Source organism: Cavia porcellus, unplaced genomic scaffold, assembly GCF_034190915.1.
Source record: "Cavia porcellus strain 051 isolate PalLab524CR breed Dunkin Hartley unplaced genomic scaffold, mCavPor4.1 scaffold_26, whole genome shotgun sequence".
Taxonomy (NCBI): Eukaryota; Metazoa; Chordata; class Mammalia; order Rodentia; family Caviidae; genus Cavia; species Cavia porcellus.
Window position 1 is genome coordinate 45,105,838 of NW_026947509.1, and position 25,058 is coordinate 45,130,895.

Consider the following 25,058-nt stretch of genomic DNA (forward strand, 5'->3'; position numbering starts at 1 on the left):
TTACATTTAATATGGATGTCAAAAACATCATTTAATGTGCAATCAACATAAAAGTTATTATATTAAGTCTTATATTAAGTTCTTGAAATATGATATCTTTTTACACTTGCAACATATTTGAATTCATTCTAGCTGTATTCCAAGTGCCCTGTAACCACGTGTATGTAGCTGCTATAGAGTGACGGCTCCTATTAATGAAGCCCTTTGAAGGGGAGCTGTTCCAGGTGCTGAATTGGCCCTAGACTTTGTATTATGTGTCTGGAGTCAGGGTTGCTGGTTGGGTTGAGCTGGAGATTTAAGAGTCGTTTGTGTTAGATGTGAGCAACACCATGTCCATCCATTACACTGGCTAAGTAGAGTGCATTTAGTGAAGAGAAAATTAGGCTAAGCAACAGCAATCTGAGCACATGATGATTTCAGTAACAGAGGAGGAAGAGAAACCTAAGAGGAACAATGAGAAGGGAAAAGCAAAACAGGAGAAAGCAATGATGAAGGCCAGTGGAGGTGAGTATCAGAAGGCAGAGATAAACTAATGCTTCAATTCCTGAATGTCTTCTAGGGCTAAAAAGTCACCTCTGTTTTTAATGGTTAATTTGATTATTAAGTCTTTACAGGAGCAGATTCAGTGGAGACACTGATACATTACAGAAGATTAATCAATGAATGTAAGACTGTATTAGTTTCTTTTCCGTTGCTAGGACAAAATACACAACATTCACAATTTAAAAGAGGAGAGAGAGGTTTATTGGAGCTCAGGGTTTCAGAGGGCTCAGTCCATAATTGGCTGTCTCCAAGGTGCGGTGGAAGGGCATAGTGAAGGAAAGTTGCCCAACCCATGGTGGCCAGGAAACAGAAAAGAGGAGCCAGGAACACGAATATTCCTTACCAGGTTCTGCCCTTACTGATTACCTCCTATGACCAGGCTCCCCTTCCTAGCAGCACACAAACTCATCAATGGACTAATTCACTCATAAGTACAGTGGCTCTTTGAGTCAAGCCCCTTTTAAAAGCCCCATCTCTAAGCACTTGAGACTTTTGGAAAGCATTTTACACCTAATCCATAACAAAGGTGAAAAGAAAATCTAAAAATAGATAACTTTTTCAAGACCTTTAATCTGATGGGAAAATGAGAGGGCTATCACTATACCACATAAAATGAGAGTTGATTTTCAAAGGGAAGAGAGCTTCTAGAATGGATGTATGCGTGAGAGACAAGAAGCCACGAGAGAAGACATTGTGTACTCAGGAAGTGGGGGATCCAGGTGGTATTTGATACAGCAAAGTCCTTCTCTGATGGCACATTTCCCCTCTCCCACATGGCATGCATTCACCTTTCCTTGGAATAACTTTACCCTGCTCTGACCTCGTGAACCTGGCAATGTAATTCCAGCCTTTCCTCCTCCATGGAGGGCACATAGCCCAGGTCTAGCCCATCAGTGACTGCTTTGTCCTGGGAGCAGGACATGCCAAGAAAATGTGGCTCAAGGACTCTTTCTTCAAGTTGTGACAAGCAGATTCTTTTTTTTCCTGCTAAATTTAAACTTGCAATTGTGGACTGGGTCCACCATGCTTTGAGAAAGGAATAAACACAAGGAGCTCAGAGGCAGCCTTGGAGATGGAGAAACCATTGTGTGGTGACAACGTCTGACCCTGGCATGAGCTAGTTCATCTTACCAGTTAGCCCTTCCTTTATTATTCCATCTTATTTCCTGTAACATGTAAAAATTATATATATGTATTTATCACATATAACTTTTGCCAGTGCTGAGCATTGAACCCAGGTTTTATGCAAAACACAACACTACCGTTAAGCTATTTCCCCCAGTTTATCATGTGTACCACATTGTTTTAAAATACTCACACACTGCGGACAGCCTGAATTAACCTAATTCTCTTATACAATATCTCACATAGCTATAACTTTTGTTGCTAAGAATGTTAAAATCTCCCTTCACAAATTTCCAGAATAGAACATTCTGTTTTTAGCTATAATTCACCATGTTTTTAAAGAGATTTTCTTATAACTAGTTATAAAAGTTAATGCCTCTTTAATTTTCTATCACAAGCAACTAAAATATTGCTAACAAATGTGATCCCTAAAGGAGAGACCCTGGATGAGGAAAGATACACAGCTGATGGAACCAATTTTGGCAAGAACCTTACCCCTCATTCCCTGAGAAGGAGAAGGAGAAGATGGTGTGTAGTACAGAGTACCTGCTGAGAGTTTCTGTTTTCTTTAGGAATTTGGGAATCTGTTTATCCACTTAGTGATAGGAGGTAGTGATATGGCATAAAACTTCAGAAATAATGAAGATTTGGACTAGTTAGAGTGATGATCAGAGAGGAAACCAATTACAAACTTTGGTAAGAAATGTCAAGCAACGCCACCTGCAGTGTCTCCAGAGATAACAATTTCCAGTTCATGAGTTTACAGCCCTGTAGCTCACGGTAAGGGAAGGGTCCTGCCAATAGCCAGCTCTGAGCCTGAGACCAATCTGCAGCTGTTATGCGAAGGGGAAGCAGCCTTGCAGAAATGAGACCACTTTTGTAACATCGGCTGGTTGTTGCAGACCTCAGGCAGATGGGAGTGAGTGCCTGTGTGCTGGGGAGGTTTTGTGATTAGACACAGCCAGTCCTTGCACCTCGCTAAGTGGATCCCCAAAATAAAACAAGAGATTTTTTTCAGTGGATTTCATTGATTTAGACACATGTGACTGGATAATTTTTTCTTATTATTGCAGCAGTGGGAGAATTTAAAGAATGAAAAGAGAATTCTTCTGTGCTCATTCCTGTGTATGTTCCAAGGTCTAAGATCTGTTTATTTGTTGGGGAAATCGAAAGCTTCTTTGAATTTAAGCAGCTATCTCTGAGCTATTTACTCAGAGCTTGTCCTGAAAGGACAGAAGCCCACCAAAGAACTGACCTGTAGTTTTCCTGGAGGGGGAGAGAGGCTGATGCCTAGACAAGAAGTTGGGGTTGGGGCCCAAGGGATATTTCTAGGGGTGCATGGGACAGCCAGGGAGACTAGGGAACAGGGGTGGCAAGGAGTTCTGTGTAGACTCTGAAATCAAAGGCAAAGAACCACAGTAGTGGGAACCACAGTAGTCCACCAGGTCAGACACTCTGGTCAGACATTAAGGACAGAAGCTTCTGAGGTTTCTGTCTGTCTCCAAGGACTGGCTCCATCTCAAACTAACTCAATCCACACTTCATACTGAAGCCTGGTGGCTTCACTCTGGCTTGGAAGATGACATTTCTTGCTCTTGAGCGCTGTTGTGGCATAAAGCCCTACTCTTATACATGGGGACATGGAGCACTAGACACTTTACAAAGCCACAGCGATTTTGCACTGGTGCATTCAACAACTGAAGATCAAAACTACTAGAAAAAAATCCCATCTACACTGAACATGGACAGACTTTTTTCTTGTCATTATTTCCTAAACTACACAGTATGACAACATTTACATAATATTTGCATAACATTTACATTTCATGAGCTATTACCAGTAATGTAATGGTTTTCAGTATCCAGAAGGATACACATACATTATATACAAATACTATTTTTCCATTTCATGGAAGGGACTTGAGCACCTGCAGGTCCTGGCTCCAGTTGCTCATGGATATAAAGCAGCATCTGATCGATGCACAATCATGTTAAAGACGTGCACACAAGGTGAATGCGGGCTGTACCTAAAAACTGTCACCTACACAAGAGATCTGGCTTGAGCACCCTCCCTAGCTGATTTTGACTTTTTCAACAAATTCAAAGGCAGGGCAAAACACAATTTGCTCTAATTCTTTTGTTATTTAATGTTTCGTTAAGTTTCAGAAGGACTTAGTGTTCAGAGAAGAGTCCAACATTGGAGGACAGAAGAGGAGAGAAACATGGTCGGCTCTGTGAGGAGAAAGCTAAGTAATTCAGAGTAGACATAATCACGTGGGAATAATTTGCAAAAGTGTGTCTAGCATTTTTGTTATTCTGGACATTGGCCAGTTTCGTGCCCTGGTTCCTGTTGGATGCACTAAGTGGACGCATACCAATCCGGGGTTCTGCAGATCCCCAGATGTTGCCCTTGGTGGAGAAGCAGCTCTGTACCTGCCTGACCATGCGGCCCTGGAGTCCTGTCATAGGACGCTGCGGAGTCACGTGATGAGCCGTGCTGGAGTGCAACGGGGAGCCGACCGGGTGCTCTGCCTCTGGCCCTGCGCCCTCCAGCTTTGCTTATCGCTTGTTCCGGTTGATGATGGGAGAAAACCCAAGAAAAGAAGTCATTGCTGGATGTTGCAGGCTGCAAGCTATGAGCGATATGTAGTTTCGCTTCTTGGAGGCATCAATATAAGCCACGCGTGTTCATGTTCTTGGGACCAATTTGGGAAAAGTCATTTGTGTTGACCAGTCCTTAGCTTTGCTTAGCTACGTTACATTCGTTTTCCACAGATACTGTGATGAGTGTAATAAGATTTCTTTCAACTGTCCAGCATTTAATTTGAAGATCTACAAGTGCATACTGTAGGCCTGTGGTCCTCAAAGCACAGCTCCAGGCAAGCAGTATTGGGGGGCCCCGGAACTTGTCAGAAACCAAGGTTCCTAATATAACATATGTAACATGTGGGGGAGGTGGGGAACCAGCAGAGACCACCAGGCTCGCGCAAAGACACCATGGTGTGGAATTTACTGTACCTGGTGCAGCCAGGCAGACAGCAGTAAGATCGTCTGCTGGGAGCAAAGAGAAGTGCATCCCTTTTATATGGACAGAGAGAAGCAGGGAACATTAAGCGGGAAGATCTTAATATATGTCTGTGGTCCAAGTTCCCTGGAGTCTTGTACCACAGTAGGCAGAGTCCTTGAAGTGTCTAGAGTAAATTCTTGGGAATGTCCCCAGATGTCCCAGGGCCTGAAAATATCCTTGTCCTAGCTTATCTCCTTCAGGACATCCTGGGACAGCTTCAGCACTGAGCTGAGTGTCCTCAGGGGGCAGTGCTGCTGCTGGCAGGGAGGTGTGATGCGAGCCCCACACCCAGTCTCTGTCGCAAGCGACTTTGCCGTGTAGCCCCAACATTTTACCAAATGCTCCAAATGGTCTGGAGGCAAACAAAGTTTGAGAAACACTGCTTCGACTACCCGTGTTTCGGGTTAAGCTTATGGAGAGCAGAGCTCCAATTTGGGATGCTCAAAGATAATTTGAATCATTTGTAATGCTGTTTTCAATAAATAATGAGATCATACAGACTTTTATACAAAACAACTAAAGTTACCAATTTGGATTAGATGCGTGAAAGGGTTGCAAATAGATCCAGTAACAAAATGCTACGGACCAGTCCGGGGTGTAACCTGCATCTAGAGATGTTACAGGAAAGAGCTGGTTTTCACTGGCCGTTGATCAAATATTTATATAGTGACAGCTGGGGGACCTTTCACCCAGTTTCAGCCTACATTGTACTGACATTAAAATACCAAGCTGTGAAGATAATGACAAATAAGATACTTTTTGTGTATCTGAACAGCAATTTAAATGTAATCATATTGACATCAAGTTTTTGTTAAATTATTTTTGGTGCTCTTGAGACAGTGGCTGAAATGCTCTTCAACAGAGTATAGATTCCTGTTTAGAAGAGATTCCTGTTTAATCACCTGATAGATTCTTTTTGCAGCCAGGAATTTGCCTACTGCCTTTATCTGTGCCTGAGGTTTGTTTACAAACTGTTCAGAAACATCGCAATCTCACTCACCTTGTTTATTGCAGTCCATTTCCTGAGTGTGCTGCGATGACTGATGTCGAGAAGGTCGCTGGAGCTAAAGACGAACCAGTATTTTACGCGGAAGGTTTTTCCATGGAGGGGTGGCGGAGGGACAAAATCAAGAGGAAATCGTTTTACCTGGAGACAGCGACACAGTGTGCAGGAGGTCATGAAGGATCGGAAGGATCACGAAGGTCATGAAGGGCTCTTCGGAAAACTGAGAGCAGCTCCTAAACTCATAGCATCAAAAGATCTTTGGAGGTGCTGTCATCCTTAAAGTAGATTCTATTTTCATTTCAAGAAATGTAGGGCCAGGGATTTAGCTCAGTGGTGCAGTGCCTGCCTGGCAAGAGCGAGGTCCCGAGTTTGATTCCCAGTACCAAAAAACCCCAACAAAGAACCAAAACACAGAAACAAAAAACCCCAAAATGTAAATTTACAGACAAAATCAGAAGCTCTTAATTGCTGAAATTTCTAATAGCGCTATGCTAAATAATTCTGGATATAAAATTTCTAACAAATACTATTTATCAAATATATATGCATATATATACATGCGTGTCTGTACAAAATTCAGCCAGTATTTCATTTTAGAAAGAATAGTCAATTAGTTACCTCATTAATAGTTTGTTTCAACTATTGTTCCAACTAGGTTTTTTTCAACAAAAATAATGAGTCATGTTGTAAGACAGCCTTAAGCAGTTCTAAGGAATATATATCCCGTTTGTTGCAAGCTGTTTTTAGAAGTTGCAATGGTAGTTAAATTGAAATAACATTTTCCATTCTGAATGAATGGGTTAAAATACACATCTTCTGTGCAGATAAATATCACTGTGTAGAGAGAAGCTAAAGCAAAACCTTATTCCATTAGCTCTATAAAAATATGATAGGGACAACAGTAATCTGAGCCTTGCCAAGATCTAGGGAGTCTCCAGGTACATTCAGGTAAGGTCTGCTTTTGAAAAGCCACAGCAAGGGAAACCAGGCCAGCCAGCACTGTCCTTGGTGCAGGCATGTTTCACAGGCTACCCCCCCATCCCGACAGGTCCTTACCTGTCCTAGGTTCCTCGAAGAAGCATTCTAGTCAAGACTGTCTGCATACATGACCGGAAGCTCCAGGCAAGGAAGCCCCGGCGAGGAAAAGCTGGCAGTGTCAGGTGTCTGCATACACTCTCTGAGTAGTGTTGGTTTGCTGCTCTCACTGCCCAGAAATTGCATGCAAAACAGTGATGTTTGAAAGGCTCCCTGAAGTGCTTTCATTGGTAATAAAGAGCTTGAATAATTGAAGGCCACGCGTGTGTCTCTGTGTCAAAGGGCCATTAGTTTTGCATGGAGTAGAGAAATGTGAAACACTTTCTGGGAACCAGGAGAGCAGGGGTTACCATAGCGACCGGGAACCCATGAGAAGCACCCGTGCCCCAGGTAACCCCCTCTCACACCAAGCAGCCCAGAAAAGAGTTGCAGAACAACGAAATCGAATTAATTTTATGAATTCTTGTATAAACACAGAGGTATGTTCACATAGCCTTAAAAGGCACTAAATGCAAATCTTCAAGGATAATTATAATATGTGATACAAACACATTTCCTCTTAAATTTTAAGTATAACTTTAACATGTCTTTTTCCTAAGATAGTTTAGTTAAAAATTAACCCATTCTATGTCTCCTGGAAGTTTTTACAAGGCTGCATAGCATGGTCAGAACCTCACCAGGAAGGTCTTTTGGGCTGCTGAGGGAGGAGTTGATTTTAATGTGGGTTTCAGAAACATCTGAACTGTAGCATAGGTGTGTTTACAGTACAATGCACTGTACACACCTAGTGTTGTAGTCAGGGTTTGTGAGGAAAAGGAATTCATATAGGGCACATAATTTATAGGACTATTCTATAATATTCACCCAAAAAGTCAAATGAAAAGACCGTGGGAGATCTGTCAATGCAGTAGACACCCAAGGAATCCAGCTGAGGACTTGGATCCCGGAGCAATGCCCTGCATGAGTCCAGCTGAAAACCTAGAGCCCAGGACAATGCCTCCTGTGAGTCCAAATGGAGGCCTAGAGCTCATGACAATGATTCATGCAAGCCTGTTTCACGGATCTGCGCTGGGAAGGCCCCAAGGCCAGCGGTGGAAGCTACAAAGTCTGCACCAGCAGGATGAAGGATCTGTGCCAGTAGGCTGAGGTTCTGCACTGGAGCCAGGAAGCGATGCTCGAGGTAAGAACCAGAGCTGCCCCCAAGTGAACTGCTGTCTTCCTTAGTGACAACCAGGAACTCTACTGATGGTGAGAACAGCTAAGTTCATATCAGGAACACGGTGTGACACACTTCAACAGGAGAACCAACAGCATCACCCCTTGCTCTCTAGGTCTCCTTTTCATGTTGTTGGCAACAGACCTCAGGGGGGCCCTCCACACCCAGCACTATGCTGACTCAGTTCAGCTGCGTGTTACAAGCTAATATTGTGCTCTAACCAAAGCGCTGCCAACCTTTTCTGTATGCGTCGTTGCCCTGGTAACCCTGTACTCTGTCTCAACCTTTGTCCCCCTATATGAAAGACAGTTATTCCCGGAATTAGCCGACCACAAGTTGCCAAGATCCTGTAAAAGAGGAACTCACTGACCACTAGCTACAAAAATTTTCCTAAAGGCAGCTGACTAAGCAAGGAACTCTGTTCCCAGACCAAATAAGAGAACAAAAGCCTTCTTCACCCTTATCCCCTTCCACCCCTGCTTTGTGGGTTTTTTTCCTTTATAAGCCTCCCAAAAATCTAGCCTAGTTGCACAGTTTTGCAAATTCCAATGCTACTGTGATGCTGAGTACCAGCTTAAATAAAGTGCTCTTTTTGGATGTCATCTCATTTTTGGGGTACAACAACTACGAGTTGTCAATCTACCGTATCTGGAAAGCCAAAATGTCCAGGAGTCTGTGGTCCCAACTGTGACACTTAAAACAACCATGACTATCCCATAAACAAAAGCAAATTTAAAACTGAGTGTAAAATCCAAGAATAGCCAATTTACTCTTTTCTTTTTGAAAAGTTAGTGTCATGCTATTGGGCTCTTAAAAACTGAAACTGGGGAACATTTTAAAAAACAAAAATTGATAAATGGGATAAGAATGGGATCAAATTGAGGAGGAAAAACTGTTAACTTTTCTGTAACCAATTAAGGCAAAACTCTAGGAAGAAAGGAAATCTCTTCCACAGGAATTCTAGTTGAACGCTGCAGACTTAGAGGTGAAATCATATTTAGAAGTTTTGTGTTACTTTATAGCTACATCGAGATAGGTCGCAGTGCCTTTAGGTCGCAGTGCCTGCAGTGTAGCAGAAGGAGGTTTGAATGTTTTTGTTTAATGTTGTCACGCTCAGATTTGAGTCCATTTATATTAGAGATTAAGTCTGTGGACCAAAAATCTTGGGCCAGGGAGTCGGGGTCTAGCTCAGTGGTAGAACCTTACACTGAGACAGAGAGAGACAGACAAACAGACAGACAGACAGAGAGATAGAGAGAGAGACAGACAGAGAGATAAAGACAGGGGAGGGAGAAGGGGGAAGACATGGAGGGAGAGAACAAAGATAAAGAAAAAGTTTAAAGTTCCAATCAAAATAAAACAAATTAAATAGGCGTTAAAAGCACACAAGAATGTACTCGCGTATACTAAAAAGTAATTTAAGCAAACAGAGAGTTGATAGTCCCGAGCTTTCAGCTTACTCGGATTTTGAACAAGATTAGAGAAAAGATGTGAAAACTTTTGTGAAGTGGGCTTTATAGTTGCTGTTGCAACTCCTGGTTCAAAGTCAAAATGACCGTGGAAATGAAACATTTTGAGTCAACTTTTGGAGAAAGCTGTCTGCCTTTGTCTTCCCAATGGCTGTACTAATTTATATTCTCACAAGAGTGTGAAATAGTTCTTTTCCCCCCATATCTTCACCAAGGCTTGTTACCTTTCGTCTTTTGTATAATCGTCGTGTCCTCATTCTAACAGGTGTGAAGCAATCCCCCACTCTCTGTCTCTGTCTCTGTCTCTGTCTCTCTCTCTGTCTGTCTCTCTCTCAATAGTCTTGCTGTGTAGTTCAGGCTGGCCTGTGTAACTCACTGTGTAACTCAGGTTGGCCTTGCACTCGAGGTGATCCTCCTGCCTCAGCCTCCTGACTATTGAGATTACACGGTGTGTCACCATGCATGGTGAGGTAGCATCTCTTGGTCCCTCTGGTAATTAGTGATGAACACTGTCATGGTTTATGTCAGCGGCCCCCAAGTCTCATGCAATTATGCGTTTGTGATTGGTTCATTGTCTAATGCTTGGATTGGTGGTGTGAGTGCTACACCTGCCTAGGGGTGGTCCCAGGATATGATGTAAAGGCGTGAAGGAAGTTTGTCTCTCTCTCTCTCTTGCCAGTTACCATCTTGCTGTTTGCAGCCGGCCACGGATGGTGGCCTGCCATGCCCCCCTGCCACTTGGAGACAACTCAGTTACTAGGTGTTTTGTCCCAGCAATGAGAGAAAAGTAACTAAGACAAACATGTTTTTCATGAACCTGGCCATTTGTAAGTCTTTTGGGATATGCCTATTTTAAAATTAAGTTGTTTTCCTGTTCCTGAGTTGTATTCCTCTACATTTTGGAATTAACTCCTTATTTGGATATATTTTGCAGATTATTTTCCTCCATTCCCTAGGTTATGCCTTTATTTTGTTAATTGGGTCCTTTGCTGTAATCTCATTTGTCTAGTTTTATTTTGTTACCTTGTTTTCAAGGTTACATTAACAACAACAACAGCAACAACCCTACAGACCAATGTCATAGAACTTTACTCTCTAGACTTCCTTCAAGTAGTTTTAGGTCTTTTGTTTAAGATTCTATTTTGAGTTAAATTTTGTTATGGTTCAGTGTTTAATTTTATTCTTCATGTGAATATCTAGCTGTATCAGTAAAATTGGGGAAGAATTGTCTTCTCGTGTGTTTGTAGGAGTTTTGTCAAAAACCGATGACTACAAATGAGTGGGCTTACTTCTGGATTCTTAATTTTGTTCCAGTTTGTCTATTTTTGTGCCAGAACCATGCTGTTTTGATTGTTAAGGCTTTGTAGTGTGTTTTGGAGTTAGGTAGTTTGATGCCTCTGCTTTTGTTCATTTTGCTCAATTTTGCTTTGGCTGTTTGGGCTTTTTAGTGGTGTGGAATGTATTTTAAGATTGGTTTTCCTGTTTTTTAGGAAAACATCACTGGAATAATAATTTGGATTGCAATGAGTCTGTAAGTTACTTTGGGTAGTATGTACATTTTACTGATATTCAATCTTCTAATTCATGAGCATCTTTCCATTTGTTCGTGTCTTTTCAAGTTACTTCATCCACTTTCTTTTTATTTTTCAGTGTAAAAGTTTATTCTTTAGTAAAATGCTATTATTATCACTATTTTCTTCCATTTCACTGCAGCCTCATTTATCTTAACCTATATCAGTGCAATTTCGAGGATTTCCTAGGTGTGAAAGTCCTTTTTCCTATTATTTGGTGTCTTGTTTCTTATTTCGTATCATTGACATCAGTTTGTAGAACAAGTCAAGCATATAAAAGCATGTCGACAATCCAGTTAGAACACAGAATAGGAAGACTTAACTTACGATTAGATGAGGATTATAAAATATTTAGGTAGAAAGCAGGAAGATGCCAAGTATTGGTGGCTGAGACTTCTAAAAACAATCTGTAAAAATCATCAGTGAAAATCTGAACTGTTCTGTACCTTTATCTTAGTTTTCTTACATTAAACTTTTGATTTTTCAATTTTGAAATACACAAAAGCTGAGGACATTAAAAGTAACCACATTTATCCTTCACCCAGATTCATAGCTTGTTATTGTATTAATTCACCACACACACACACACACACACACACACACACACACACACACACACTGTGTTTTTTCCATACCATTTGAAAGTAAATTGCAGATACTTCCTCCTCTTTCTCTTAAATGGTGCCTAAGGATAAGCAGATTCCTCAAGCCATGGTGTAATTTTTAAAATCAGGAAGTTTAGTATTGAAATAGCACTATTATCCAATGGATATCATTCAAAATTTGCAAATAATGTCCTTTATAGTATTTTTTCCTGACCCAGGATCAAATCCAGCATTACATATTACCTTTTGCTTTTGTGTTCCTTTAGTGTCCTGTACTTTTGAACCATCCCCTAGCCTCTTCTTGGCTATCATGACATTGACTGTTTAATTGTGTGAGCCAGCCAGTGTGAAGACAGTATCTGTGCTCGTTGTGAGGGGGAAGGGACACATGATGGTTAATCCTGACAGTTGATTGTCTTGGGAGCCACCGAGGGGACTGTCAAAGTACACTTCTGAGTGTCCCTGGCTGGCCATATTTGGGCTCCAGCCCCTTCCTCTCCGGCACTTCTTCCCCTGAGCACTGTTCCCAGTTGTCATGCAGTGAGCATTCTGACCTTGATATGCCCTGTCGCCATGATGTTGGAACCAGACAACCAGGGACTGCAACCTCTGAAACCATCAGCCAAAATAAACCTTGACTCCTTAGAATTGTGGGTATTTCGTATTTGGTCTTAGCCAGAGCAAAACTTACCAATACAGCATGCCATAAGAAATCCTTTATCCTCACTGATTCACAGTAGGAGGAACATGATTTCAGTGTAATTACTGGGTAACATTACCTTTGTACACTTGGTTACTGTGTTAGCTCTTCAAGCTAATGTGTTCTTTAGGTATACATCATTCCATTACTTTTTGTTTTAACATTTTCTTGTCCAACAAGATATTCCAGACTTAGAAATTTACCCTGTCCCAGTCAAAGAGTCAATCATTTTTCTAAAAAGCCTGGGTTTCTTACAGTGAGGAGTGGTTTTAGACCCCAAAATCTGGGTGCTAATGCGTTCACTGCTGTGAACTCCAGAGTTTCTTGGGCTGCTTTGTACATGCATTTGGCTCCAATCCACAATCCAAAGCCAGATGTTTTTCTGTTCCTTTCTCTGTTCCATATTTGTTTGACCTTTATCTAGCACTGACTACCTGGCTTCTAAAAACACTGATCTTCTCTGCTAAAATACTCATTTTATCTTTGTTATACCAATCTTGACAGGTTCTCCTTGATCTAACACCTGTTTCTTCTTTCATTGACTCCTCCTTCTCAGTCTGGTGTTTAAATACTGGAGTGTCATCCAAATACAGCTTGCGCTCTCTTCTCTCACCTGTGAATGTTGTACATTATGTGGGTCCCTAACCCAGCTTTAAGCAGGCAATTCACAAATTAATAACTCTAGTCCTGTAGACTCATTGATAATCTGGGATCTCAATTTAGGTGTTAAATTTGTTTTTTTTTTTCCTTTTTTAAATTTTATTTTGAAGATAATAAAACCCAATAAAGCAAAACAAAACAGAGTAAAGCCAATGAAAACAAAGCAGTGAAGGTGGCACAGGACTTCAAAGCAGGATAGAAGGAAAGCAACAATGGCTACCACAATGTACCTTGTTATCTTCACAATAGCTGTCCATGTCATCAGACACAGTAAAAGCAAATAAAACAAAACAGAATAAAACCAATCAAAACAGAGCACTGGATAAAGCAAAACAATAAACTGGAACAAAAAATCCCCAGTGAGAATAATATTGGATTTCAAAAACAAGACAGAAGGAAATCCTCCATGTCTGCTATGTTACATGCTATTATCTTCCTAATAGAAGCTCAGACTACTGGCCGCAGGCCTGCAAAGTTAATCAAACAATGCAAGCATTCAGTTGTCTTTGTACCTCAGCTGCTGTCAGCTCAGCCAGTGCTCTGCACCAGCCAGTTGCTTACAGCACCAGTCGGCTCGCGGAGGAGCCATCTGGTTTCTCCCTTCCCGGGCCCGTGTGGCTTGCACAGATGACTGGAAGGGCAAATTGGCTTCCTAGGTGTTAACTTTGATATGCTCTCAATTTTCTATTCTATTCATGCATTTGTTCCATTTTTCCTCCATGTTTCAGGAAAAGCACCGCTCTCCACCCAGCTTTTGAAACAAAAGCAGGTATTTCCCCTTTTTATTTTCTCTCCTCACTACTTTCTCTCCCCTGCAAACCCATGAATGTTTCCTCTGGAATGCAGCTAGATTTCCCACTCCTTCCCTTCCCCACTGATACCTCCTCCGCCTCAGTCATTAGCCTCCTTGTCTGGATTCACACATCAGTCTCCCACATGGCTAGTGGTGACTTCAAAATCCACATCGCTAATCTGGGCATGGTGGTGCACACCTGTAACCCAAGCACTTCAGGAGGCTGAGGATCAAGCCCAGCCTGGGCAATTTAGCGATTTAGCAAGACCCTGTCTCAAAATTTAAAAAGCATAATAAAAAGATCTGGGGACATAATTCAGCGTGTAGTCCCTGGATTCAATCCAGAATACTGAAAAAATCTAGATCATTAATTGACACTTAATGAAACCTTCCACAACCTGTCTCTTAATCCAAACCTTTGCAAACCTTTCCTATACTTGTCTTGTTCTGATGGGAGCTAGCTTTGACATCTTTCAAAACTTGCTATTCCCCTGTTCCCCTTCATCCTGGACCCCTGGACTTGATCTCTGCCTGCTTGCACTCTTCCTCCAGCGCATCTTGTAAATGAGCCACTCTCATGTTTCAGGCGTCATCGACTCCTCCTGACTGCGCTTTCCGCAGCTGCTTCCACAGGTCACTGTGTTCGATTCACAGCTCTTCGCTCACTCTGAGCTCAGCATGTGTCTTGGTATGTTTATGACTTGTCTTCTTCACTCAAAAGCAAGCTCCTTGAAGGCAGGGCCAAGAATCCTCTTGCCCTATTTGTCCTTGTGTCCTCAATGCCTGCTGCCTGCACTGCATGAACCATCATGAACATTCTAGAAGTGTGTGGAATAAATGAATCTGGCGAGACTGGTGAGCCTAGTGCAGGGTCACACACTATGATCTCAACCAGTCAAAACTGGATGTGGCTTTATCACGGATCTGGAAGTTAATTAGCATCTGGCACCATCAGGTATCTACACCATCTAAATAGCTTTCCACAATGCTGACTCTAAGATTTATGTCTGTAGTTTGTTTTCCATGCAGCTTATGGGAAATGAACATGTTGTTAGGATTGTAGGCATTGATGCCTCTGATGTTTTTCCTTTACATCTAAGGTAGATAAGTTGTCATTATCCTATCATTACACTTGCTTTCTTGGTTATGTAAGAAAGATTAATGGGACAGATATACAGGGATTTTGAGGTCACCTTAAAGACCTTACAATGGAAAGAACTTTGTGATGTAATCTGATTGGCATTCAGAAAGAAAATATTAGTTTGGTTCTTGTCCTAAGAATGGTCTCTTAAGCAGTCATAGATGAAAGAAATCCAGTGCTTGGAGGGTTGGGGTGGGGTGATCATATGTTGAAGGCCAGCCTGGTTGTTGTAGTCAGGAGTTGTACACAGAGAACAATTCAGTCAGGACATGGAGTTTATAATATTTTTATAATGGTCACCGGAAGTTAATACAGGAGAATGCAGGAAATCTATCTGCAACACCAATGACATAGATTATATAAGTCAAGAGCCTAAACCCCACGGTAATGTCCCACATGAGTCCAGATAAAAACCCAGAGCTCAGGACAACGCCTCCACGAGTCCAACTGGAAGTCCAGGGCCCACAAGGACTCACGCCAGTCTCTTTTATGGATTCGTGCCGGGAAGACTCAAGGGTCAGCGGTGGAAGCCAGAAAGTCTATGCCAGCAGGATGAAGGAGCTGTGCTAGTGGGATGAGGGTTCTACACTGGAGCCGAGAAGTCATACTCACAACAAAGAGTGGGGCTGTCCTGAATGGAACCACAGCTGTCCTCAGCGACACGGAGGCCCCGAGCTCCTCCGATGACAAGCACAGTCGGGTACATGCCAGGAAGCAGCGTGACGAGTTCATCCTGGCGACCAGGCAGCACATGTCTTCCCCTCCGGAGCCAGGAAGCAATGCTCAATGTGAAGACCAAAGCTTCTCCAGGAGAACCAACAGCTCAGACAGCAACTCGTAGAAGAACCAACAATGCCTCCATAACGCCTCAATCCCTCTCCACACCTCTCTTCTTCTCCACCTATTTATCCTGGCAACCCTCCTCAGGTGGAGCATCTTCTCTCAATGCATGCTGATATAATCCAGCTGGCGTTAAGTTGACCACTAGTTATCAAACCATAACACTGGTTTACACAATTTCAAGACTGGCTCGGGCTCTGGAGAGAGACCCTGTCTCAAAAAGCCAAACCAACAAGGAAAACCCCTTAGGAGGCTCTGCAGTAATCTAGAAGAGAGGTAGGAGAGGCTGGGCCACAATGGTCATCATGAAGACTGGCTTCTTGTCAATACAGAATCACGTTTTTGAAGGTAGAGACAACAGGATATTCTGCAGGAGGGTGTTTAATGTGGTTTGAGCAAATGGAAGGATGAAGTTCCTCTCTATGGAGGTCCTGTGAGAGGAGCAGGTTTGGTGTGAGAGATCAGAATTAATAGATAAGGTTGAAACCTAGTTATTAATATGAAGGCTTCAGGAGGTGAGGCTTTTGAGAAGGGTAAGTAATCTTATAAAGGGGCCTCAGAGAGTTGCACTGCCCATGCCTTTATGTGAGGACACAAGGAGAAGGGATCATTTATGAACTGAGAAATGAGTCCTCACCATCACTGAATTTTCTGGCACCTTGATTTTGGACTTCCTGGCCTCCAAAACTGTAAAAAAAACGTTGCTTTTTTTTTTTTTTTTTTTTGAGACAGAGTCTTGCTGTGTAGTTCAGGCTGGCTCTGAGTTCATTATGTAACCCAAGCTGGCCTCAAACCCATGGTGCTAGGATTACAGGTGTTCACTGCCATGTGGGCCTTCTATGGTTTTAAAGACATCTAGTGTAAGGTATTTTGTTATAGCAGTCTAAAAAAAACAAGGTGTATCTCACTGCTAAGTTAAGAAAGCATAAAGACTGAATTAGTCCATTTTCAGTAGTATAACAAGATACACGAGGATTGGTAGGTTATAAGGAAAAGAGGTTTATTTAAGTGCACAGATTTGGAGGCTAAAGTTGAAATAACACAGTGCCAACTCTGGACAGGTTTTCCTTGGCTACATCACATCTGGCTGGCAGCACTGTGGCAGAAGCCTGTGCAGGAGGGAGAAATGCCATGGCAAGACAGAAAGCCAGAGTAGGAGACCAGTCTTGCTGGTTTCATAACAGCTCTCTGGAAATAATAAACTATGAGTTCTCTGAGAACTATCTCTGCCCTTTGGGACCACATCCCCAACCAGCCTCTCAGTGGTTTCCACCTAGTAAAAATCTCACCATCTCTTTGCCTTGTCACACTGGGGACATAGTCTGTGACCCATGAACCTTTGAGAAAAAAGCCACATTCGAACTATAGCAAAGACTCAGAGCTCTTCATCAGCTTTTGCAAACATGGAGGTAATTCTGGGCGTGGACGAAAACTCCACACAGCACATGTGGATGTGACTCTTGCATGTTTGTCTGGAGCACGGCACACCAGGCTGTACAGTCTCTTTCCTAGGGACAGGAGAAACACCCACAAGAATATGGGAGACAGTGTGTACCCTGAAAAGCCCCTGATGTGGCCTCTGTGTTTAGAAAAACCACATTCTTTGTACCAAGGAAATGAGAGGTTTGTGATTACATATCTCTGTGGGCTCCAAACTTCTGCGCAGAACATATTACTGTATGAGGCAGAGCAGCTGCTCACTGCTGGGAGGCTCAGCAGCTTGCATGCAGACGCTCAGCTGCAGGTCTGGGTAACCTTTCTGTGTCCTGTGCATTCAGCTGTGGGCCAGGAGCATCTATCTCAGCATTAAAGATGCTTCCTTTGAGGCCAGCGAAAGAGCGAATCAGAGTTCTATATAACATTACTTCACGCCTGTTCCTGTAGGGAGCAGAGAGAAGAAAAACGTTTTATCTTCTATTTTTGGAGTCTCGTAATTTCCACTTCCATGAACCAAAAGGAAAGAGATAATGATTTGGCCAAGAGAGAAAAGGCGACCCCACCATGACAGAGCTGAGAAGTTTGGGGGCACTCAGGCAGGGCAACCAGCACCCACAAAAGCAAGCAGCAGCAGATCTGGAACTTACAGCACACGGTGCATGAGTCTGCGGGTGTCAGGATGCTGCAAATAAAATGACTTACCGGTGAGCTGAGAAAAGAACCCTGTGGTCAGACAGTGATGAAAAGTATCTGGAGTGTACACGGGGTGGGTCAGATGGATTAAGGGCGGCTGACTTAGGAGGTAACTGCCGTCACCCAGGTGTGGACCAGCCCAGCAGAAGAAGCGTGACCTGGCGACACTTCAGAAATGCGAGTTCTGCCTGCTGAGAATTTGCATTCAGCCTATTGAGTGATAAATTTCAGATATTTTAAACTTCACCATCTGTTTCAACAGATGATCGTGAGTCATGCTGGTGCCGCTGGTCTGGGATTGAAGGATGTGGATGGTGTTCACTACCCAGAAATCACAGGAATATTCGAATATCTGCCAAAGCAGGGTTTGAGCCTGAGTGGGAAAAGTTAGTTGTTTAAATTACCTAAGTCTGATTATTAATTCTCCTAAAACAAATAACTGGAAATACTTCTCTATCAAGTTATGTAGATATTGGCTATACACACACACACACGCGCACACACGCACACACACACACACACTTTGGTCTGCAAGAAACCTGCTCTGTGATCATTCTTCAGGATGAGCAAACATTTCTAATAAATTTTTATCTTGAGAAATGAGTGATGTCTTGCAATGTGAGTACTACAGGACACTGAGCATCAGTGATTTCTTCTCTCTCTCCCTCTCTCCTTGTCTCTTTCTCTCTGTGGGCATGGGGTGCTCACATCTCAATAGCCAGAGGTTATGGAGCAAATCTCATCTGCAGAGGAGAGAAAAAGGTGGAGGAATCCATCATTTCTAACGAGATGAGTGAGATGTGTAAAATGTGGGAGACAGTGCAAAATTTTGTAGAAGAAGGGGGTAGCTATGTGAATAATGCATCTGTTTAAAATAACAATGCAGTGTCATATTTCTGTGACATCCTCAGATGGAGGCAAAGCAAGTGTCATTGGACAGGTTCCTTGTTAAAACTGCACAAAAAGAAAAAGATTCCACTGAGCCAATCGACACCAGTGATTCCGTCAGTGATCGTGAAAGTCATGAAAGTTGTCCTGTGAGGCACCACTCTTCTCTGGTCTCCCTCACACCAGCCACAAAGGTTTCACAGGTAAGTGCAGGTTAATTGATTTTTCTTTGTATTTTATTTTATTACTTTGTATAATAGTGTAGTATTTTAATCATTTTTATATGAATATTTTGAGTATTTTGGGGTTGTGGAATAAATTATCGGAGTGCCCATTATTTCTTGTGGGAAAATTTACTTTAATATACAAACACTTTGGATTATGAGTATGTTTTCAGAAAGAATTATGCCTCACAAACCAAAGTTTATTGTCTATCTATCATCTATCAATCCCTTATCATCATCAACCTATCAATCTATCTATGTCATCTATCTCTATCTCTCTATCATATATCACTACTGTCTGTAAGTAACAAACTATAACTATAGGATCTTTAACTCTAGAGTTGTTATTTGACAGAAATTTTAGACTGTCCTGGGTTGACTCAGGGGGCACCGGGTTTTTTCTATCTTTTCCACTTTACTCTGCCAGGGGTGTCCTTCTTCTGGCCACAAAATGACAAGGAAGCAAGCATTGTATCTTGGCCAGACAGTGTTTGAAGCAGGAAAGAAGTAGGGAGGAGCCATAGTCTGTCTCCGTCTCCGTTTCTGTCTCTCTCTCTCCCGTGCTCCCCTTTCCCACGGTTACAGGCCTGCAGATTTCTCTTTATGTATCATTTCCCCAAACACTGGGTACATGCTTGTCCCTGGACCAATTGTCAAATGGGACTAGGTCACATATATCAATATCCATGCCCTGAGCAGCCATCCTGACAAAATCAGTTTTATTAGTGAAGGGGAAAAGGGCCAGCCACGGTGGTTCACACCTGTAATCCCAGCACTCACTCGGTAGGCTGAGGCAGGAGGAGGAGCAACACAAGGTCAGTGCCAGCCTTGGCTAAATAGAGAGTTCAAAGTCAGGCCAAAATGCATAGTGAGACCCTGGCTCAGAGGAAAAGAGGAAAAATGCAGTGAGAGAGAGAGACAGAGAGAGAGAGACAGAGAGAGACAGAGACAGAGAGAAGGACAGAGAGAGAGAGAGAGAGAGAGAGAGAGAGAGAGAGAGAGAGAGAGAGAGAATAAGAGAGAATAGGGATAAGAATGGGGAAAGAATCTGACATGCCTGGTAAAGCCAACACTTAACTCACATTTTAGTGACCAATAATTATAAACATAATGTCTTTTCCCAAATCTTGCTCTCAATTTTCCACTACATATCCCTCCCTTGGACCTTTACCATAGCAGGTTTAACAACACTGAGAAATTATTTTTAATAATATGATGTTAAAGTTACTTCCAATGGAGAAAACTAGATTTGAGATATTCCAAGTCAGTTTGTTACATGAAACAGGGCACTATGAGACCCAGAGCATGAACTGAACAAACAAAATCACTCCCAAAATTGTTTTTGAAATGGTAACACCCTTGTTTTTAAATTGATAGCAAACATGAGTATTTTTCTGCCAGTGAAATTTCATGTCATAATCTGGGAAAAGGTATGGTGGTGGATTTAGTGCTTAATATCAAGCTGTTCTGTTTGCCTGTGGGAGTCTATTCCAGAGCATGCTGTATGGGTGTCACACACAGGGCAGTCCAAACCCACCCTGTAGAGCACAGGCTGATGGGGAAGGGGCTGAACATGTCCGTAAGAGCATAAAACTCTTCCTGTGTTTCTGGCCATCCTCTTCCTGGGTGTCCATCAGATGAAGAAGAAATTGGTATCTGATTGGCCAGAGCTTAGCACCCCCCAGATGATGAAAAGCTAAAGTGTGTGATGTCGTGATCCTGCTCTGGCTTTTCCACTATGTTCTGGGTAATGAGCAGTTCACATATCTGATTTGAGGGGTACAGAGCAAGGAGCCTTGCTTTGAGTTCTTGGTTGAGACCTGTTTTTCAATCTAGTTCAATCTTACCAAGAAACCAGGTAGGGGGAGGCATAACTGCCATGTGCCTACAGCGCCCCATCTGTGCACTGCTCTTTGTGGTCACACCCTACCTATGGTTTGGGACCCATGAAGAGGCAGGGAAAGTGGTCCGATTAGAGAATGAGCTAAGGTCCTTAACACAGGCACTACACTGTCTTCGTGATAACATCCAGTCAAGTCCTCACTTTGGAAACAAGCCAAAGCTTAGTGTCATGGTTGGTATCTTGATGTCTCCCAAGAGCCTCAGGTGCTCACAGGTGGGGCTTTTGGAAAGAGACTGGATTATGGGGCTCATCACTGACTTGCTATGATGAACCCCATCACATTGAGGAGGTCTGGTCAGCAGGGCTTCAAAGGGTTTCGCTCCTTCCTTGACTTTTTCCTTTCTTCTTGGAGGCCATGCCATGAGCGACCAGCCTCTGCCATGTTCCCGTGCCAGGCTACTGTGCCTTGGAGATGGCCCATGTGGACCGAAACATCTATAAACTGTGAGCCTTGATGGTGCAGGTGTCCTGTACCTTGCCCAGTGATGAGGAAGCAGCCAAGGCTGAGTCAGGGACTGGAATTACCCACATGATTATGAAAATACAGAAGCCACAATCGAACATCTCAAACTCTTCTGAACATCCAGAAAGTAATTTGTACCTTGAGAGTTATTTAAAAATACAGAGAAAGGACAGAGAGCTGCGGTTTTTAACCATACTCTGGTTAAAAGTTCCTAGCTGGCACTTTCGTAGGTTCCTAATAAACCTGAAAATGTATGAGTACATTGGTTTGACTAGTACAGCTTTAATAAAAGACTAATTCCCAGGGGATGCAATTTTATGGTAAAAAATTTGTGTTTTTCTTTAAGTTTACTCAGGCTGTCTGTGGTATCAAGATACAGAAACCTATGCAATGGAAGTTAATGAAGACTTGTTGCAAAGATGCTTACATAAAACTCAGTGCACAGCCAGGTCTTCTCAAAGTGGGGAACCTGACCAGCCCAGACCTCACAGGGGAAACCTGTGATCTTCCAAGTCAAACACCAACCCACGCTACCATTTATGTTCAAGTGTGTGTATGTGTGTGTAACAGAGAGAGAGAGAGAGAGAGAGAGAGAGAAGACAAAAAAAGATTGCTTCTCCTTCATTGTAGCCGAGGCCAGTGTAACTGAAGCCAAGATGGTTAGGACATGTGGGCAGATGTGCAGAATGACTGGGGGGAGGAAACAGGTCTCTCATAAAAAGACACAATGCCTGACAACTTTTTAAATGTAGTTTTTCAAATAGTACTTGACAAAAAACCATTTCTGAGAAAATGAAGTAAGAAATGAGTGAACATAGGTGACACAAAATGATTGAACTGAGGTTTTGTGCTGCCACAAAAATATTTAATTGCTCGTACAGTATTGTCTGAGGCTGCAGTAAATCTTCAGTTATTCCTCCTTACGTGCAGCCGTTTGTAGATCTTTCTGTATTTATGACAGTGCCAAGTAACTAGATTTGGTCTGACTGCATCCGTTAGTGTCTTGCAGTTTTGCCATCAAAGTCTGTAAAAGGAAGAAAAATGAAGGGATGTGACTATTAACACACGGTATATATTAGTTTTTGTTTTTTTAGCTTTTATTTTATTCCCTTCTTCCTGTTTGCTGGGTTCCTGAATTCATTTTGATTCAATGGCTGAGGAAGTGAACATGTAAGATTTTATGGGGAAATAAAACCATGAGACCATTACTAGGTATTTTCATGTAGCAAATATAATTCTGGCCTCTGCTGACCTTGTGGCATTGTTATGTGCGTATGTTTTGGCTCCTCTACCCGCCATTCTACATTTTCAGCTGTATTCTCAGCTCTATTTTGTCTCTGGGCTCTGCTGTTCCTCATTGCATTAATTCTGATTTTCCATCTAATGATGAGTCCCAGTCCAAGGACCATCATTACACACACTTTCAGAACGAAAGGTCCACTGGATCATGTTCCTTTTATTCGACATCTCCCTCCCCAACCCCTCCCTTCTATTTCTGTTTCCTGACCACTGTGTGAACACCTTTCCTTCATGATGTTTCTCTGCCATGTGGACTTCTGCCCTGGATCCAGACGACCATTCGACAGACTTCTGAGACTGCGACCCAAAATAAACCTCTCTTCCTTTTGGTTGTAGGTGTTGGATATTTTGTCCCTGTGATGAGGAAACTGACTAACTGGTACCAGGAGTGGGATTACAACTGTGACTGTACTTGACCATGTGGTATAGAAGCCATCAGGCGATGTCAGTTGGAGATGTCAGTTAGAGAAGGCCTAGAATGCAGTAAGCTGAGCGTGACTGGAGTTCCTGGTCAGAGCTCAGAAGACCAAAACAGAAAAGCAGAGAACGAAGACCAAGCTCAGAAGGTTTCACTGGGAACATGGATTCCACTGACAGCTGGACTCCAGCCCATGTATATTAAGCTTTGGCAGAAAATTTGTCTATATTTTATTCATGTCTGGAGACTTAACAGGAGCCTGAGATTGATCACTTAACAGTTTACCCAGAGCATCACTTGGGCAGCATATTTGTTTAGGTACTGACTATCCTGAGAAAGGAAGTGCCTATAAATAATGGACCCTGTGAAGTTTTTGTCAAGGAGAGGTTGTTTGATAAAACTATCAGTAGTAAAAAGAAGCCAAATACTTTGTATGTGGACAATTGGTAGGATGTCTTTAGAACATACTGGAAATCAGCAAACCCAACCCTTTGAAAGCCCAAGGATCCAACTGAAAGACTGTGTTTGACTTTCTCTTTGATTTTAACAGTGGTTTATAGCAAAGAGTTTGCCTTGAGTCTCTGGTAAGACTTTGGATGTGGGCTGTTCCATGGTGCTGAACCTGTGGAGACTTTGGTGAGTCTCAGAGATGGACTAAATGCATTTTGCATAAAGAAGGGCACACAAGTCTTTAGGGGGTCAGGGTGAAATGTTATAGCTTAGATTAAAAAGGTCCTCTAAAGTCCTTTACACACTGATAAGTGGGGCTTTTGGTAGGTGACTGAATCCTGGGGGTGACATAGTTGATTTGTGGTTAGGAGGTGAGACTTGGTCCGGACAGGCAGATCACCAGTACATGCCGGATGCTGGATGCCTCCCTTCTCTCTCTGCTTCCTGGCTGTCGTGATGTAAGCAGCTTTCCCTGCTAGGCCCTTTGCTCTGCAGTTTTCTGCCTTAGAGCCAGCCAATCATGCAGGACTGAGACTTCTAAAACCTTGAGCCAAAATACACCTTTCCGTGTTTAGGATGTGTGTGTCAGGAGTTTTGTCCAAACAATGAGGAAAGTGATCAAGATCCTCCACTGTTTCTTACATTCTGAAAACCTTGTACTCTTAGAAGTTGCAAGATCTTAAACTATGTTTTCATGGAGTCTCAATTCAAGCCTCTGCATAAATATTGACAAGTACAGACATTCCTCGTTTGATGACTGAGTTCCACTCCTGTGAGTAGGTTGTTAAATGAGCTGGTTGCTGCATGAGGAACTACACGGAGCCGTGGTGGTGAACCTGTGGTACACACGTACTGCAGGAGCACTGAGCTCTGTCAGCACACAGACCCTGCCCCAGCCAGGGTCTGGCAAGTTAGCACACGTACAACAGTGAAGGTCATGTTAACTGTGCAAAAGCATGTTAAATGCAACTGTTGCTTTTCAATAAAGAGCTGCTTGTGTCATTGAAAGCTCTGTTATTGTGTTTTGGAAAGATGTTAATATATGAGTCATTTTTTTTTCTAAACTAAAACCTCAGGATTCAGGCTCAACTGCCATGTTGGTACTTGGCAATAAATAAGTGGGTTTTGAGATGCACTTTGTGCACTCAGTCTCTAAAAGGTTTTTCATCACTGGTATATGATATGTACACTACAGTGTTTGGAACAAAGAAGTGGTCAAAGGAAACTCCAACTGGATGGCTTTGCTAGTTTTGCATAACTCTTACATGCAGTACTGTAATGTATAACAGAATATGGAACTATGATGCTGTATTATACTGTGCTGTACAATCAGCAAAAATTACAGGATACTACAAACAAGGAGTAGTGTACAGAAAGAGACATGGAGGCTCTGTTAGGAAGATGCACAGAACTGTGCTGCAAGGGAAAAAAGAGACTGTCACACGTGTGAACGTCAGGTCCTACCTAAGTCTGAAGAGTGTACCTTGGTCACAAGTTCAAACAGTTGTTAAA

At 42.5% G+C, this 25,058-nt stretch overlaps 2 protein-coding genes and 2 long non-coding RNA genes across 11 annotated transcripts in view; 1 reads left to right on the top strand and 3 right to left on the bottom strand.

Moving 5' to 3' along the window:
* Dytn (dystrotelin) overlaps positions 1 to 5,754 on the bottom strand; it is a 50,090-nt gene extending 44,336 nt beyond the window's left edge. Inside the window, 1 exon segment of the mRNA XM_063236649.1 lies at positions 5,736 to 5,754. Coding sequence (XP_063092719.1) covers positions 5,736 to 5,754 — 19 coding nt within the window.
* A 9,447-nt stretch (positions 5,755 to 15,201) lies between these two features.
* On the bottom strand, positions 15,202 to 18,199 carry LOC134473148 (uncharacterized). Its single transcript, XR_010043241.1, has 2 exons — positions 17,911 to 18,199; positions 15,202 to 17,649 (listed from the first exon to the last, which is right to left on the bottom strand). It is a non-coding gene; the product is annotated as an uncharacterized LOC134473148 (long non-coding RNA).
* Positions 18,200 to 18,360: 161 nt separating this feature from the next.
* Positions 18,361 to 24,554, top strand: LOC134473302 (uncharacterized). Its single transcript, XR_010043501.1, has 2 exons — positions 18,361 to 18,992; positions 23,015 to 24,554. It is a non-coding gene; the product is annotated as an uncharacterized LOC134473302 (long non-coding RNA).
* The window catches only part of Mdh1b (malate dehydrogenase 1B), a 30,984-nt gene continuing 28,248 nt past the window's right edge, over positions 22,323 to 25,058 (bottom strand). For all 8 annotated transcript variants that reach the window (XR_010043500.1, XR_010043499.1, XM_063237358.1 and 5 more), the window contains one exon: positions 22,323 to 22,403. Coding sequence is in view for 5 of the 8 variants with exons in the window: in XM_063237353.1 (XP_063093423.1) it covers positions 22,375 to 22,403 (29 nt within the window). In the remaining 3 variants the exon portion in view is untranslated. The remainder of the gene's footprint in view (positions 22,404 to 25,058) is intronic.